Source organism: Larus michahellis, chromosome 1 (genome assembly GCF_964199755.1).
Source record: "Larus michahellis chromosome 1, bLarMic1.1, whole genome shotgun sequence".
Classification (NCBI taxonomy): Eukaryota; Metazoa; Chordata; class Aves; order Charadriiformes; family Laridae; genus Larus; species Larus michahellis.
In genome coordinates, this window is record NC_133896.1 from 207,383,029 (window position 1) to 207,401,842 (window position 18,814).

Here is an 18,814-nt window from a genome sequence, read left to right on the forward strand (position 1 = left end):
ACTACAGTAACTATTTACATAAGGAACAGAGAAGAACAGATTTTAAAAAAAGCACTGAACTTTAGAAAGTTTTTAAGATACTACCATTTATTCATGCTTTTAAACGTCTAGTAGAATATCTGAAGACAGACAATGGTACAGGCTTGAATTCTTTGTTAGTATCAGTTCCTCCAAGAATAAACCCTGACAAATTCCTTTACTAGCAGACCTGCACCTACATGTTTCTTGTTTTCTTGTTTCCCCACATCAGCTCCTGTTGGTCAGACATTCAGTATTCTTCATCATCCTGCTTTGCCTCTGGCAAACAAAACAGCCACCTGTATTTCCTGAGCAAAAAACACAGCGCAAAACAAGCCTACCCCTCCTCTTCGGTTTCTCTATCAAGCCTAACTTGACTACAGGAAATAAAGCTGTAGCGTGCTGGTTTTGTCACTGAAAAGCATAATACACCATACTGTATAGGCATGCAATTATCACTTAAAAGTGTCATTACTACTTAAAGCTAGGCTAAATCAGTACCTGTTTTATTGCTTTTGTGGAACAACTTTGCTTCAACTCAAGGGAGAAATGAAGAAATGCCAATTCTGCATTATTTTTTTTGTTCCTTTCTATCACAGTCTCCCTATAAGCTCTCCCTCACACTACCTTCTGTATGAATTTAAACCTTGCTCTACAATTTTGTTGGTAGCTGTTCAAGAACTTTCTTGCAAGTTGTTCAACAGGAAAAGAAAAAAAACAACCAAAAAAACCCAACAAAACCAAACACCAAACCCTGAAATCAACAACAATCCCAACAAAACACGAACCCCCAAAAACCCCAAACCCTGGTGTGGATACAGTTATGAACAAAATTATGTGATTACCCTTTTCTTAATAACGCTTGCACCTTTTATGATTTATTCTACTGATGTAGAGTATCAGCACATCTGAGGTTTTCGCTTGCACAGGTGTACTTACAGAACTTTTGAGGACAGACAAGTACATATTCTGATTTTACCTGGACCAGTAACAGAGTCGCAACATACCTACTTATTAAGAGTTGTGCTGCCTACGTACACAAGTTTCAGTATTCAATATCCCACTTAAAAATAGAACAACTCAGAATATTTATTAATACCCTACTTCAGATCTAAACCACTCTGCTTTTGTAAAAGTGTGGGGTTTTCCTCCATTTTATTTTTAGCATGCTTTAATCAAATTATTACTGAGAATGGTGCTGTGGGAGTATTAAAAAATCACTTGTAGGTCAGTCATTAGTTGAGCTCAGTAAGCTTTTCTTGTAGTAACTTTTGAACACGGAGTGTACAAAATCCACATTTTTAAGAAACTAAAATTAATATTCTGATCCCTCATTAAAGTTGCCTACACTAAGATGCTGATTTTGTGCAGATTTTAAACCCTGTTAAAAGCGTGAACAGACAGAAACTCTGTTGAGCACTCGTAGGCTTAAAAATTAAACACTTTGATACAGTGACAAAAATTCAAGCTGTCTTTCTCCCAGCACTCTTCCCAAAACCCACAGTATTTCAGATATTCCAGTTTAGCTAGAGGTTTTGCTGCTGTGATAAATCACAAGGAAAAAGAGATTCTATACAATAGGCTAACAGCTTTGTTAGCCTATTATCCACAATATGATAACACATTATACTGGCTAAAAGCTCAATTCAATGCCCAAGATTATTTTTTTTTCCACTAAAAAAACTAACAAACCAAACAAACAAAAAAACCAAAACAAAACTCCAAACCAAAAAAAAAAATCCAAACACCACCAACCACAAAACCACCACACACACACACCTTGCTGACATCAGCTGAATTTAGTTCACACATCAAATTTGTAACTGCAGCAAAGCCAAGTTTACACATTTTGTTAGAACTTTTTTAAACCAAGCTCAGACCATAGAGTATCAGCTACCAAACGTGTACCAGACCACAGTCAAATATTGTACCTATCCAGCATTAAAGTATGCCTTTTTTTTTTTTGGTTGGTTTGTTTGTTTTTTTGTTGTTTGTTTGTTTTTTGTTTTTTTTTTTTAATTGCCAGTCCTAAGTAACTAAGATGTGTGTTGGCGGGATTGGAAGAACCATTGTGTCACCCTAGTTCAGTTTCTGTGCAACAGGAAGGTGGTAAGTCTACACAGATGTCCACAATAAAACTTCTTCAATTTCAGTTTACAAGCCAGACAAACACCAATGATTTTTAACTTTTTTTTCCTTCCATGTGGCTCATTAAGAACTGCTTTTCCCCATTACTTTATTTGCTGGTTTTGAAGTTCATGTTAAGCTACATATTAATGCATGGTTTTATTTACTAAAAACCAAAAAGCCCAATAACCACCACCCCCCGAAAAAACCCACTCCAAGCCAACAATTTGTTACACCAACCGATCTGTACCACTTCCTCTGTCCCCCATTTATGTACCACGTATTCCTAGCAGAAGACTGACATTTTCCGTTAAAGACAATGAAATAAACCATCTTATACCATTTCAGATTACTCCCATTCAATGAAATCTGTGCTTCTATAAACAGCATGGGAACACAGAGTCCACAACAGAAGATACTGACCACGTAGCTACAGGAGCTCAAAAACAAGGGGTTTTTTTGTTTGGTTGTTTGTTTTTTTTTTAAACCAAATATCTCAAAATACAATTTTTAGAGTGAAATTCTGTAGACTTTTAAAACAAATTATCCTGAGGACTGCAGTCAGTCAGCTCTCTGAATTTTAGATAAAGAATAGCCAGTTTTGTTGAGCACCACCACAGCTACTAGAATGTGGGTAGAGATTAACTGAAAACCCAAAAGGACGACTTTTCTGGAGGTTCAAAATAGAATCTGGATTTAAGGAACACAAGAATAAATGTTATGCCTTATTACTGGCTTACTCTTGGAATGACTATGTTTAATAGTCACAATTAAATTGTTTGCAACTAGGAACAGAAGAATACTGCTTAGAAACCTGAGCCAATAATAAAATAAATAAAAAAACCCAAACACATTTCAGTACCACTTTTAAAAAATATATTTACCTCATCTCTCCTGTAAACATAGTTTTAACATTCAACTCAGACATTTTAAGGTTTATCAAAATATTATTTGCGTAAGTCACAGGGTAAGAGTAAAAACGGGCTCCAGTTAAATCTAAAATATATTTATTGCAGACAATACAAATGGATTAAATCCTGTCTGAAGCTGCCCGGGATAAAGCAATGTAGAATCAACCTATTTGTCCACACAAAATGTTAACAATATGGTTTTGCATTGCAGAGAATTACATAATTGCAGAATTGCATAATTATAGAACACCAAGAGTACAAACATAGAGGATGATTTCACAGAAAAGCAGCAATTTCTTCTATTTTGAATAGGATTCCCTGCTATTATGACTTAACACACACCATATAGATCATTTAAGAAGCCATGTCACGTGCTAGCTGAAATGCAATTGTATTCACATCCAGTAGCCTGTCAGAGCTTCAAGCACGTTGAAATGAATTGCATAAATATGATCACAACAGTAAGCAATAACCTAGAAAACTGATATACATCAACCAGGCATTCCAGGAAGACAAGTCCCTGTAAGAATTACTGAACACATACAAGACTGTAGAGTACAGCACAGTCACTTGGACAACTTATTTCATATAAGATGGGATGTAGGATGTCACCGCACATGACTACCTTAGGTATACGGAACAGATTGGGCGAGTTTCTTAATTGCTCTTTTTCTTTTCTTAATCCCAAGAAAATCCTACCAAAAGAATGACATTTCATTTTCTTGGCTAGTAGAGAAAATACAGACTATTTAAAAAGTCATGAGGTGAAAGCTGTCCATCAGGAACTGCACTAGATGTTCTGCTCTGCTGCAGAGAACCATTTTCTGAAGGAGCATATTTAAGAGAAGGAAGGGAGGTTGTGGGATCTCCATCCTTGGAGGTTTTCCAGACTTGGCTAAACAGTCACTTCTGACCTGATTTAGCATTAGCGACATTCGTGCTTTCAGCAGAAGGTTGGATGGATGACCAACCTTCACTAAATACTAGGTTGGCTAGATAATAATAAGGACACTAATGGCAGTGTTTGTGAACAAGAAAAAGAAACCAACAAAAAACAACCATGTCTAGATCACCTGGTAAATTCATGGCTCTTGGAATCTTCCAGTCAACTTAAGACCCTAAAATCCTGATTTAATACAGATTTAAACAACGCAGATTTAATCAACCTTCACTGCTGGGAAAACAAAGCTTCCATCAGAACCACTTAAGTGTTGTTTTTTTTTTTGGACTCAGACAATTGTCCCTTACCATCTGATGATTTACCGATTGCCACATTTGAAACAACATATTCAATATCACCAGTTACAGCTGGTTGACAGTCTTAAACTCAGAAATTTGGAGAGGCAAATACTTTTCTTTTGGTTACTGAACCGATATGTATAGGCATACTGCATGACACAGAAAAATATGTTGTATGCATGTGGTACTGAGACACTAGGAAGTAAGGCATGGTATTGACAAAAGCTATTTTGTAACTAAACTTAGAAGTAGAATACGAAATGACAGTTCCAAAACAAAGTTGAGATGGACATTACTTCAGCACTGCTGGAACTGAGTCTATGAGGAAACATAACCTGTCTTCCAAATACCCTGGCATTGCTTACTTCTCTAATGACATATCCATTCAATTAAAAACCTACATACATGTGTAGTATCACCCAGAAGATAAGATACTTTACTCTAAAAATAAATTTCACTTGGATTGTTTTTAGTGACGTGCACAGCATCACTTTATTACCAGCATACTTCCATTTCATTGGAGCAGCTCCTAGACATAAGCCGTAAGGAAGCGCAGAAGACTTTTCCCTTTCAAGGTGAAGGCACCCAAAGGTGTTTGCATCCCGAAGTTCATACAGAAGACTCAACTTCAATCATAGCAGGCACTGAGTTCCAGAAACCAATAACTAAAAGATCTGATTAGGAACTGCAAGTGTTTAAAAAAAACAAACAAAAACATGCAGCTACAGGATAACGATAGGTCCTGATATGACATGAACAAACAGTTACTGGTAAGAAATTTAAAACAAAACAAAACACAACACCAAACACCAAAACCAGGAGAGAGGAATCAGCAGGTTTTGTACCAGAGGTAGCCTCTGGTCAACTTCCACAGGGGCCTATATACTAGATCTATGCAAGAAAAAAAACGTAGGAGCATCACAAAGTCTCCCAATGACACAAATTTACTCTTGATGCTAACTGCAAAGAACTGAAAAATAATAATACAAAAGTATACAGAATGAAAGGACAAGCAGCAGAAGGAATAAATTGATTTTTTTTTTACCTTTTTTTTTTTAGATGAAAGGTTCAGAATGTTGGATTATGTAAAACATTCTAAACCTTTCATCTGAAAAATAACAAAAATTGGAAAAGGCTTACAGAAAGGCTGCAGGGATCACTGAAAAAAGCTTCTACCCCAGTAAGACCCAGCAGGTTAGGACTCTAAGTTTCAGAAGAGATTAATTTCCAAAGGAAAAGATATCCACCTAGAGCAGAACAAATATGCATCAACTGTTCATTGTCACTTCCAAAATAAGAACTGGGCACCACTGAATGAAGCCGATGGGAGCCAAGCTTCAAACAGAACAAAGGCGGTTCTTTGTGCGGTGCATGGACAACCAGTGAGACTCCTTGCCAAAGGATGCAGCAGATGCTAAAAGTTTCTATGGCCTCAAAGGGACACAGCACAAGTCTTGGTGGACAGTTGGGAGCTGGGAGACTTCTCAGTGAAAGTATCACATATGCCTTCCCTGTTCTTGGTCTTTCCAAGAAACGTGCCTATGACCACTACTGGCAACAAAATACTGATCTGGACAGACACTTGGACAGTTTTAAAAAAAAATATAAATCAATACAGGCAGTTTAAAAAGATGCTGCAAAAAAACTCTCTTAACAAGAGCAAAGCTGGCAGGTCCCAGCAGCTGCTATGTTTTAAAACTGAACGTCTTATGAAGAACAGCATATTAAGCCTTAGGAAGAACAGTATAGCTACTTCTACTGCCTCCCTACTGCCAATATTCCTAATTTTTATCTCCACTTCTACCACACATCACCTTCCGAATTTTTTCCTTCGCCTAACCATTATAAGTATACCTTAGATGTACTACACAAAAAGATACCTATATGAAGCAACATAGCATTATCATCCAATTCTGCAGTTCAGCCTTGCCATGTCCACCAAAAGCCAAATACAGGCTTGGTAGGATCCACTAGAGGGGTAACAGATAGGAAATTCTCAGCTGATTTAAAACACTGGGCAGGAGCATGCGCCAAACAGCCTGATAGCTTTGACAAATAAGTATTTTTTTCTCTAGTAGAAATACTGCCTTGAACAGTATCCAAGTGATATACTAACCTAAACGAAAAGCTGCCAGTCCTAATGAAGTGCAAATGAAAAGACTGCTCGATGAAGCACAATGTGACAGCACCAGTTGCTACTGCACTGCAGTTTGTGCATCTTAGTTTAATAAAACTTTCTCTTTTGGGACTCAACAGTTTGATAAAGTAATTCCTTACAAGAATTTGCATCTTATTTTTCTGCAGCTTCCAAAACAGACAAAAGATTTTTAGCTGGAATTCAAGAACTGAACAGCATCCTATACAATAAAAGAACGCATGCATCTACTTCTTTTACAGGTCTGTCTTGCAAAGAGAGACCAAGTACAGGCACAGCTACCTCCATATGGTAGGTGGGGCTGGAATATTTTAATCAACAGTGGGTATGTAACTGAATGGTTAGTATTCTAAGCTCTCGTAACTTCATAACACAACTGCAGGTAAGGGCAATAATGATCAAATATATTTATCTGCAGAAACTGGAGAGAAGCTGGTTATTTCAGCTAGTTATGAAGTATCACGCATTAGCAAAATTCTAAGTTTGCTTATATCTTTCATATAAAGAATTCTACAAAGTTTATAGGCAAATTATGTGCAGACCTTAGCAAAGCAAGAAGAATCAGCACCAGAATCTCCTGTATTTCAAATAAATCCCATACAAACGAACTAGTTCTGCCTGCACAAGAGCTAAACAGCTTCTTGTGAGGATAAAAGATTTCTTTCCATATTTACATAAAATTTATCTATTCAAAAACCAGCAGTTTTCATTTCATCGCAACTCCCTCAACTATATGGTAAGTTAGCTGTTACCTTGGCTTAGAAAATCCTTAAGAAGTCCTTTAAATCCTCCCCCTTTGGTTCCACAGAACAAGCATTTGAGACCATTTTAAAAGGGCAGAACTTGGCACAGACCAGGGTCTACACTCCTACTCCAATAGGACTGCAGAGGGGAGGAATCAATTAAAGTTCACACGCAATCTCCAAGTTGCTCACCATCACAGCATGAACAGGATTCAAACTGTAGCCCTGAGCAAAACCCACACAAATAGTTGCACTAGAAGAAGAAAAAAAAAAAGTTCCCCTTCTGCTTCCCCCCTCGCTATTCCAACGGAACCTTAAAACCAGGAGTTGGAAAATGGGTACCGCAACTATGAAACTGAATTAAGATTGATTTTTCCTGGAGACATTACCACATACAGATGACATTTAATTAATTAAGAAAACAATGAACTGTCCAAGTTCCTCAACAAACCTCTATAGTACAAAGCTGATCGTGTCAAGACCCACCTAACAGTGTAATAAAAAAGGGGCACAAATTTGAATTGCAAACTGTTTTTAAGAAGAATGTAATTAAGACTTCCTTTGACCTTGTTAATAGGGATGCTAAAATGTTAATTCTTAACTAACTGTTTACACTAAGGTCTGTTTCACATTTTCTCTTCCTTATGCCTACAAAGTGACTAAATTATCAGGATATTGTGAAAAATACAATAGATTTTTTCCCAGTTATTAGTCATTACGGTTAAAAAAAAAATACAAAAAAAACCCCACAAGCATACAGATTAGAACAGTGCTTCTAATACCACAAATCTGAAAGCTCCTGTCCTCTGTTACCTAGTAATTATTTGGCCCCAATATCTTAGGTCTGCTTTAGAATAGTTTCAGAATGAGATTCCTGTAAAAAGTTAAAATCTGAAAGACCAGTTATGAAAGGGAAGGCTTACTTCAGTTCAAGTGTTAAACAAGTGACATACACAGATGGAAATTAAGTGTACATGCGTTTAGGGACAGAAGGTAGGACAATGAAATACAGCTCTACACTGATGATAAGATACATATAATTATGTCAACAGCAGCATAACAAAAAGCTCTCACAAATCTATCCATACACAAACTAGAATGCAGGCAGTTTTAGCTTAGTCAGGCTCATGCGTACAAAGCCCTGTAACCATGGAATGTGCTATTCACTGTTTTCATGAAGACTGGAAGTATTTAAAACTTTTTATTGTTCAATGAGTCTAATTCATCCTGACCCAAAGACCAGCACAAAAGTCAATGGACACCTAAACTCCAATTAAAGCACAGTATTACTTTTTTTTTTCCTGTAAACACATTTTTTTTCATATGTATACAAAAATGTCCGATGAAGTTGGGCATAGAACATTCTTCCAAGTCCTTTACCTTTTCCTCGTAACAGCCTTTTATACATCCGATTACACCTTTTTAAGTATATCTCATTTCATATCCTTACGTCATGCAAAGCTGGTTACTCTGACAATGACAAAGGTTTTCTAATTAAAAAAAAACAAAAATCACCACTGAGTTACATGTGCATCGGATATTTAGGTCTACCAACTCTATTAACTACACCACCAGCATAGCTAGTAAATATGGAAAGAAATGTCTCTTTTTCTCTATTTCTCACCATTCTAAAAAGACTATGTAAATGTTGGAATGAAAGTAACTGCAGAGGACCTGCCAATCAAGCTTTTCAAATAGGAACAACAAATTAAAAAAAAAATTAAAAAAAAATTGAAAAGTGAGATCCTAGGAGAAAATATACCTGACTTAACATTTCTTTCCTTTACCCAAAGAATTCCATTTTGTCTATACAACCTATGCTTGTTTGCTTTCGGATAATGTTTTATTACATCATAAATGTCTAATTTTATAACATATCCAGAAAAGGCAAAAAGTTTACTTAGCATTTCAGTTACAACAGGTAATCAGAAAGGGAAAGGCACCCTTAAAGCAGTAACACTATTTAAATAACTTGCATAGTGCAGATGGACTTCTAACAAAGCTCTCCATAAATCAGAACCCATTGGAGATAAACTAGCAATAGCAAATGACCTTTAGTTGACTTTCCTATAAAACAGTTCACCAGAAAAAAACAAACAAACAAACCTGGCTTCACAACCTCAATGTAATAATCAATAACTAAACCACTAACACTGATCTAAGTTACCAAACGGCATGTCAGAGACTCAAAAAGGATCTGGTCTTTCACTATGACGCAGCAAAGTCTCATCAGTGAAATTAAAGCAAAGTCCAAGACTGTTTTCAAGACAGCTTTGTTTCCTTAGCAACTGGTGTGACTGACAGGCAGTATACTGGTAAAAGTCTTACTTTACAAGGCAGCTTTATATTGTTAGCTTGACTTAACCAGCAATTTAGAAAACATAGCTATACTTGCCTGAAACACAGCCTGAAGTAACTTAGTTAAAAGCCAAATAAAACACCAGCAGAGTGAATCCCAGAAAACAGAGTCCAAGAAGCACTTCAGGAGGTCATGAAACAGCAACACAGTTTAGTCACGCCCTTCAAAAACTCCTGTTCTCCAAATAAAACTTCAGTTTTATTTACAAAAAAATAGCTATTAGGTACCATTTTCATAATAAAGACAAGTTTCCCCCATGCTCTAGATTCCTATTTAAATGCTTAGCAAAAAAATATAATTTAGCTGGTAAATTTCCCAATACAGCCTTATACCAAAATGAGGTTTAGCAAGGTGTTCGCGAGAGTAGTTCCTGACACTACGTGGCTTCTATCTGTTAACATTCCAATACACAGCCTCCTCCCAAGAACTTTGTTTCACATTATGCTGACCCCCAGGCTGTCAGATTTCCCCTACAGACAATTCAGGCTTTCTCTTGGGTCAAATACATGGTATCCTGACCATGTCCTAGGGACACCTGCCAGAGGACACCCACTCACAGAAATCTCCTATAAATTCACTGCATTCAGCCAAGTGAAATTTTCTTCAGAATTTACAACAGAAACTGAGTCATTTAAATACTAGGGTTTACATAATCATGCACAGCTTTGTTTGGGGAAGAAAAGAAATTAAAAAAAAAGAAAAAAGAAAGACCCACACAGTAAAAGAAGAAACAGCGTTTACAAAAATAGTGAAAAACAGTGAGTTCTAACATTAATCCATGCCTATGCATGTTTGAATTGTATAAACAAAAATGCAAATAGGTTGGAATTTATAAAAACACCAGGACACAAAATTAATAGGAGAACTCAGTAGCTATCAGTTTCAAAAGGTTAAGCTAAATCTAATTCCATCATCTGAATTTGTTCCCAGCTACGAAGATAAACACACGCAGTGGTCTGGCCCCATATAAAAAGAAGAGAAACATCTCTAGTTTTGGTTGACAGCTCGCTATAGCTGTTTACCTTGTTTTCGGGTTTGGTTTTTTCTTTGGTTGGCTGCGGGGGGGAGGTGTCTAGTTTTAATCAAGAGCCTGAAAGAAATTGCTTGTAGTTAGTATCAGACTAGTTTTAACAGTTAATCTTGTATCTCAACCCTGAGTAACGCATCTTGCTGTCCTGGGCATCATCCAGTAACTGCTTATGTCTGACACGTGGAAATGTTTCTTCAGCGGCAAACTAGGAATTCTGCTTTAATTTTACATGTGACCCAATTTAGGTCCTGCAGTTAAAAATTTCACCATTCCCACTGCTAATAAGTGACTTTCTCTGAAAGTCTACTGTAAAAATGCATGAACTAAGTGAAAAATCTACCTCACTTGCTCTGTGTCAGCTTTTAAAAATTTGCAGCTGTTGCCACAATTGCAGAGGGAAACTGAACAAACTATAAATGGAGGTTTTACATTTGGTATTTTAAAGCTACTGTTTTGTTGTTTTGTTTTTTTCCAGAATAGGAAAGATAAGAGAGAGTAAGAGGTGACTCTTGTAAAAGTAGGTATGATTTTACCCATATATGCTACTGACCAGTTCAACTGTGTTTTACCCAACAGAAGTATTTTTTTTTGCAAAAACTGGTGGGGTAGTGCCTCTCTTACTTTCATGGGAACTTTCAAATTAACATCCCCTTATTATTTTACTGCTTTCTATCGAGTAGGAATTTCCATGATGTGACTGATGGGTTACAGATCACCCTATGCTACAAACCAGATGACTACTAAAAAAACCACAACTATAATTCTTTGACATCTTCAACATACAGAAGAAAGGCAAAAGGATAAGGGAGTCCAGAAGACACTCATCTTGATTTATATCAAATCCTTGTTTGTCTTTAGAAGGGGTCAAGACCCGAGAAAACAGAAGTGGTTCCACAGCGGTGTAATTGCTCCCACAGAGCTTGACGCTACTACTTTTAACCAAAAACAAGCTGACAAACGTAACCTGACAAAATCTTCAATAAGCAGAATTGCAGAAGCATTATTTTTGTACACGAAATTCTGTAAACCTGTATCAGAAGCCTCCTCTTATTACTGATAGGAGAGACTCTAAGATTTCTCGTTATAAAAGACTAGTTAATGAAGATCTTGGTCACAATTATAGCTTCCAACGTAACACAAAGTTTTCAGACCACAGTAAGATAAAGCTGATCTCAAATTCGACTCAGAAGATAGGAAAGCATTGCTATAAAACAGTATTAGGCATTTAAAGCATATAAACCAAAACTACACCAGTGTTCTCGACAGCTAAACCAGAAGTAATTTTGACCAATTCCATGAGGGAAGTTGAAAGATTTAATTTTAGGTTTGCTACTTGAAACAACTGTGGTTTTCCTCCTTAATGAACATTAAGTTAAAACACCCTTATTTTTCCAAGTATGCCACTGCTTTCTCTCTCCACTGAACATATATTCAGATCCTATTTAGATTTGTAAGAATTGTATTCACATTATATTTTCTACCTCTGGCGTATGCTTCCCTACAGTATTAGGGGCTCTTAGTAGAGGTTTAATCCAGTGCTTTTTGGAGTTTATGGGAAGATTTCAATAAGCACCAAATCAGACACTACTAAGTGCAAAGATTATTTTTTACGAGACATACCAAAAGGCAAAACCTGTGGGAGGAAGAAAGGTACAGATCAACAGACAATTAAAAAAAAAAAGGAAGGAAAAAAAAAAGAAAATCTTCAGAGATAACTTAATAATTAAGTTACAACTAACTGCCACAGATCCTATTTTCTTCCCCAGTTCCAGAAAATAAATGCCAATATACTTATAAATAAAAGGAAAACACATTAGTGAAAACACAGGGTATGTTTTTTGTTTACCTGAAATCACATCTATCAAACTGCTTTTGGAACAGTCTTGTAAAATCACCTTGTATGGCGAGGTATTGAATGCACGGATATCATCGTTTGCAATTTTTCTTACGCAAAACAAAACTAAACACAAGACAAGCACCGTGTGCCATTGCTTTCACCGATGCCCACCCACTAAGCTGGCTGCAAGTCCTCTGAATCCAGAGGGCTGAGATGTACTTTCATCCCCCTCCCAGCTCGGTCTCAGCACTAACACAAATAAGGCAGCTTCCCCCTCATTCTTCCGCCGCCCTTTTAAAGATACAGAAATCTTTTAGTACAACTGCAAATTCAAAACAGTCTGTATCATTGCTCTTTCGTGGGACTCTTGAAGTAAGAGGCAGAAGGAAAGATATACACTTAGTAGTACTATGACTGTCTTCCAAGATGAAAAAAAATCTCAGGTTGCCAAAAACATACCATGGCATGGTATGTCTACTTCAAAAGCATTATAACTAGTATTTCTTTCTTCCAGCTCTGTTCTGAAACTGACAGATCATCCCTTTTATGACTATTTTCATAAACACTCAGAAATCATCAATATAAAAATGAAATTAGTTTGACGTATTATAAAAAAAATTTAGCAAATAGAAAAATATTCAACTGCTTTTTGGTATAAAAAGCATGAAAAACTGGACAAACCCATCAAAAGCAGTGGTTGCAGTTTTTGTTTCCAACAATATAGCTCTTTTAATGACAAATTAGCCTGAACTATAGAACCATAAACACAAGGACTCATGTTAACTGATGATTCTGAATATGCATTTCCACAGGAAATTAAGGTATTCAATAAAATATTCAACTGCGCGGCAGTTTTTCCAATAAACATTTTCTGTCCTGGAAGACTAAGATTAATTTGGAGGGGTGAGGAGGAGAGCAGATAATTATTAGTGTAGCGGGTGGTTCCAGCCAGGGGCAAAAAAGGGATGCAAGAGAAATTTGACACAGTTGCTGAATACTTTTCATGTGTTATATGAGAAAAGATTAAAAAAAAAAAAACATAGCAACAAAACTTCCCTGTTATCTTGAAACGGTTTGGTTTCATAACATCCAAAGCCATACCTCTGTATTGAGCCCATAAGAAATGTCTATCAGCAATCTATTTTTAAGGTTTCTGCCAGATGGGTGAACACCTCAAACAAACCCACAGATACTAATGAAAACCACCTTGGCCTCCTTCAGGAAGTCATTCAACACTTCACAGAAAAAAATAGGAAGTTGTTGATAAACTGCTTGCAAGAACTACTTCCTGTAGGAAAAAATAATTACAAGACTTATTTGCTGGACAATCAGTTAACTTTTCCTCACGCTACAAAATGAGAAGAGGTATTACACAAGCTTTGTAAGAATTAAAAGCTTAACACTAAGTTAGAATGATAGAAGAGTAATTTAAGATTGAGCAAAACTTATTTTTTCCTTCTGCAAGCTGTTGCCTGCCACTCCCGTGGCATATTATCTTTTGCCTAGAGAGCGATCCCCTGTCTTTCTCCATAGTTCACCGAAATGTCAACCAGCAGCTGGCTAACAGGAAGCGGTTAAAAAGCAAGGCAGTTGACATCTCCACACAAACCACACCAGTCTCTCTCACTGCCTCTCTCACTGCGTGTTTAAGAATGGGCTAAAGCAATGCTGAGATGACTCAGACGTGACCACTTACTAACCAGGCAAGCCTTCACTCACGAGTTCTATTTAAGCAGCAGTTTCAGTAAAAAACACTATTAGTTTTACCAGCTGTACAGCAAGCACGTCTTAACTCACTGGCCAAAGTCATCTGCATTTTCTCTTAACAGAAAGTTATGCTCGGGAGTCCTACTCCTAACAATGAGATGAACACTAATGAGTGGAATTCTGGCAAATCGTATGTTGGGCATTCATACGTAAAGGGCTCTATTTATCTAGATGACAGACTGATTTACGAGAGTAGTTCTAGTTCAGACCCTACACTACCACTCTCACCTTCCTTTAATACATATGGATACGTGTGTGGTGTGTATTTAAAATACCTGGCCAAATAACTCTGTGCATATGTATCTATATCTACACACAAGTATTTTCTCTCCGATACACACTTTTTTCATTTCTTTGCACAGACTACTACGTTTGCAGTGCTTGACCCATTGGTTAGTGGAAGTGACTATATTCCAGACTGTATTAAGTACGGTACTCAATTTAATATTATTCTGTTTGCACTGTAGTATATTATGATAACTATAACCATAAGGCTTAGTGACATCTGGAAAAAATCTAATAGTGTTACCTATTCTGCAAAGATCTTTCTAGAGCCTGATTACCAGACTGTTCATGGAGTGGCTACAGAACAGAGCAAATGGAAACAAAGAGCAATGCAGCCAATCCAACAAAAAAGCTGAATACTTGGAAGAAACACCAAAAATCTGCATACGGTAGAAGGAACCGCATTAAATGTCTTTAGCATCAGGAATCTTAGTACTCATGCTTCGAGCAAAATTTAAGGTATAGAGAAGATGTGAGTTTTAACAGGCTTGCAGGTATGAGAGAGAACTCAACACTAAAAAAAGCTTCTGAAATACAAACTTAATACTCAAAAATAATTCTTACATTTCTTTGGATTTCCTAAACATAAAATGCAAACATTTTGCTAGTACTTGAAATGTTTTTTGCTCCCCCTCCCCCCCCCCCAAATCTTCATGAACTCCAATGAAGTTGGTGGATCTCACCTGTAGATAGTATTAAACCAACCTTTTAGGAACAACAAATGTTCTTCAAGTGTGAACAGAGCCTTCAGAACTGTCCTCATTAGACTCTCCCATACCACAGCATCACCCAAGGAAAGCCAAAAGAAAACAGCCCATTAAGCTGTTTAAAATCTCCCAAGGTCAGCATGTGACCCAGCAGGGAGAGGTTCAAAAAGTACAGCCTTTATTTTTCTTCCTAACAACCTGGTTTGTTTCCACTCCTTTCCCCTTCAAGACACATCCTTCACAGCTAGCAGCTCTTTCAATCATTTACTTTGGATGTCTGCTTGAGAACAAACGATCTTGCTCATGCAGATGAGTTTGCCAGACTTGTGTGTACTTTCCAGTCTCAGGCTCTTTATTGTTCTTGCTGAAACCTGACCCTTTGAAATGGATACCAGGACACCAAGAAAGGACAAAAAACTTGCAGGAAAAAAAAAAAGGAAAAGATTTTTTTGCGGTAATAACGAAACTGCAGAAAAGCTTTCCAAGAACAAATCTTTTGCTCTGATTTTACCTGAAGGAGCATAATTTTAAAAGAATCGATTATAAGAGACTGAAGAAACTTCGCATCTCTCAGTTTTATTTTCTGTAAAATGTACAGCATTATCAAAACCAAAGACTTGTGACAGTAAAACTTTAAAATCAAATATCCATTTTTCATGTTTCATAAGCTGCTCTTTAAGAGCTCTCACTAGTACAGTCAAAACAAAGTTTGCTTTTCATTTCAAAACTCAGTCTGTGCTTTCCTCAAGGTCCAATGAGCTACAGTTCTCAAATGGCGTAAACTTACACAGTTCCGAAAAATGTCTATTTGTGCCCACTGAAGAGCTCACATTCCAGAATATGCTGATTTGTTAAACTCCACTGAAGAAAATACCACATCTTCAAGATCTATATAGCTAATGCTCATTTTTGCATCCAGACAACTCCTGTAACTTCAGTTAAAAAAAAAGGGATGCTACTTTCCCTGTATAGAAACACCATTGCTATAGGGACAAGAAGCAGTTTTAAGAAGTTCTGCAAGTTCCATTTTCCTTGCAGATGATGTAGATTTGTTTTTGAAGCCACAAAATCAACTACTTCAATCAAACGCACATATTAGTGACAATCTTTTAGCGAGAAAGGTAGGGATAAAGATGTTTTTCTTGGCTGAAACAAGTTTTACATAAATAACACACGGTTCTGCCCCTTCCCTCTCCCAGCCCTGGAAATGACATACAATGGGTTATTTAAGAGACGTGCAGTTAAACAAAATGTTCAAAATATAGTCAAAATATTTAAGGGCCCATTATAAGTCTTGGTGGGCACACTTTCAGAAAGAAGGACAAGCTCCTGCTGTTTTAGAAAACTACGTAGCATAAAAGAAAATGCTCCCTGATGGATGAGGGGTCAGATGGCTGGCATGTGTACCCTCTCTTCAGTTATAGAAAAGGTGATACTAATTTCACTGTGTGAAAAAGCTACAGCTGCAGGAACAAGAAACAATGTTAGACTTTGTGCAATTTCCCTTTCACCGCAGGGAACGTAGAGGAGTTACGAGTTACAGACCCAAATACCACAATCAAACACATAGATTAATTTCCTCATGAGTAGAGAGTAGGCAAAAATGTTTTGATTGCATACTTACACAATCGTCCTTAGTAAAAAAATTACTAAAAATAGTAATATTCTCACTACAATAGTTTCTAAATTCACTCTGTATCATAAAAATAAGGTAAAACATATTTTGACCTGCATGAGAACTCTGGCAAGATTCAGCAAATCCAAAAGTCACGTTGTTTAAAAATCACTATGCGCATTTCACTGATCTTTAGTATACAATATAACAGACAACATTCTTCAGCTAAGATTAAGACAGGATAAACATTCAGAGTACCACACAGTTTTCAGAAACAGCAGAGAGTTGATACAGGAGAAATACCGAAGTGGAGCATGTTTTTAAAAATATGTACACACGTATTTTAAACACAATGAAATTTACTAAAAATCAAAGACTGAAAAAAAAAAAAAACCCCAAACCAACCAACAAACAAAAACTCACCAGAAATACAGCTAGTTGAAAATAAGTTTTACTTACTTAAGAAAGTATCTCTGTCCAGATGGTGTCTTCGCCATCTCCCAACCTGGTGGCAAAGGTACATCGTCAGGGATCTCAAATGAAGACTGGCGGAGATGCTGAGAAGATGGAGCTCCGGGTCCAGTCACTACTCCAGAGGGTGTAAGTGTCCCTGGAGAAACTGCTCCCAGCTGCAGCGATGCTGGAGAGGAATGAGCTCGGACATGCTGAGGGGTCAGGGCGCCTGCTGTCCCTGCATCAGTGCTGGCCTGCCAGGAATGAAATTATTCCCATTAAGATTCTTATATTTCAGTAGGAATGCAGCTGTCAGACGACATTTCACTTTAAATGAATCGTTCAGAAGAAATTCTAAAGTTCTGCTTATTTTCCAGTAGTTACTGTGCAAGAGAGCCTCCAAGTTGGTTGGTTAATTAGCATCACAAAAGCCCTTGTGTAAGTCAAGAAATATTAACTGTAAGTATGTGCTAAGTGCCTTTAGTTTTATTTTAGTTTTTATTTTAGTTCTTACGCCTTGGTACAGGGTTAAGAAAAAAAACATGCCAGCCATCAGCAGACCTCATAGAGCATACTGCATGGCTCGTTACCGGATGGCACCCACCCACTTTCTGTTGGGGGAGTTTATTTCCCACTCTCCTTTGGGAACAGGGGTGTGGGGGTGCAAGGACACCCAAACATACACCCTCTGCAGGGGCTCAAATGACTACACAAGGAGAAAAGCAACAAAGAAATGCCAACTGACAGCAGTGAGCTCCAACAGAGGAAGACTCCTGAAATCAACCATAAAAAACCCTATACAACACTGAACACAAAATTTCCTAACCCGCACACAAACTGCACTTTAAGGGTATTGGAAGCGTATAAAGAGTCTTGCCCACGCTCTACACAAAGCAAAGCTGCAGCAAACTGTTGAACCGGTCAATCAGAAGTGACTCACAAAACCATTCACCAGAGTCACCAGTCGTAACTACACAGAACTTCTTTGCCAGTAGCAAATGCGTGTCCACCATGAACAGAAAAAGTAGCTCTGAAAACTAGATTAAAATAATATTGACCTTTTTTTACATAATTACCGATTAATTGATTTTGTAGATACACCAGAACAACACAGGCACCTGTAATAAGATGCACGTATCAGCCCTTGCCACACCTCCCTACACAAGGTATTGCACCACACGAGGCCCCATTTATATACTCTTACGGAGACTGACAATTCTGTTTCACTATATCTGTGTGCAAGCACGCGTGAAGTTTAATATATTAAATTGGAAATGAATTAGCTTACATTTACACAAAATACACAAGCTGCAAATCAACTGAGTCTGCGGCATTTTAATTCTTGAGAAACAGGGAGAATTACAGAAACTTACAGACCTTTCCTGTTGAACAGAATATTTTTGTGGGACAGCTAAACAAAAAGGAAAATGAAAACAGTCTTATTTTAAAAGGCAGTCCGCAATGAAGCAAATTATTTGGCTAGATTTCGAGTTTATGTTTTAGGAGGCACCGACTGCCACAAGGAGCGGTGACCCAATCAAATATGCATTACAGATGGAGAGTAACAT

General features: G+C 37.2%; 1 protein-coding gene across 8 annotated transcripts in view; it reads right to left on the reverse strand.

Annotated features, from left to right (window-relative positions):
- The window catches only part of YAP1 (Yes1 associated transcriptional regulator), a 91,180-nt gene that overhangs the window by 70,119 nt on the left and 2,247 nt on the right, over nucleotides 1-18,814 (reverse strand). For all 8 annotated transcript variants that reach the window (XM_074570895.1, XM_074570885.1, XM_074570869.1 and 5 more), the window contains exon 2: nucleotides 17,253-17,500. In XM_074570895.1, coding sequence (XP_074426996.1) covers nucleotides 17,253-17,500 — 248 coding nt within the window. The remainder of the gene's footprint in view (nucleotides 1-17,252; nucleotides 17,501-18,814) is intronic.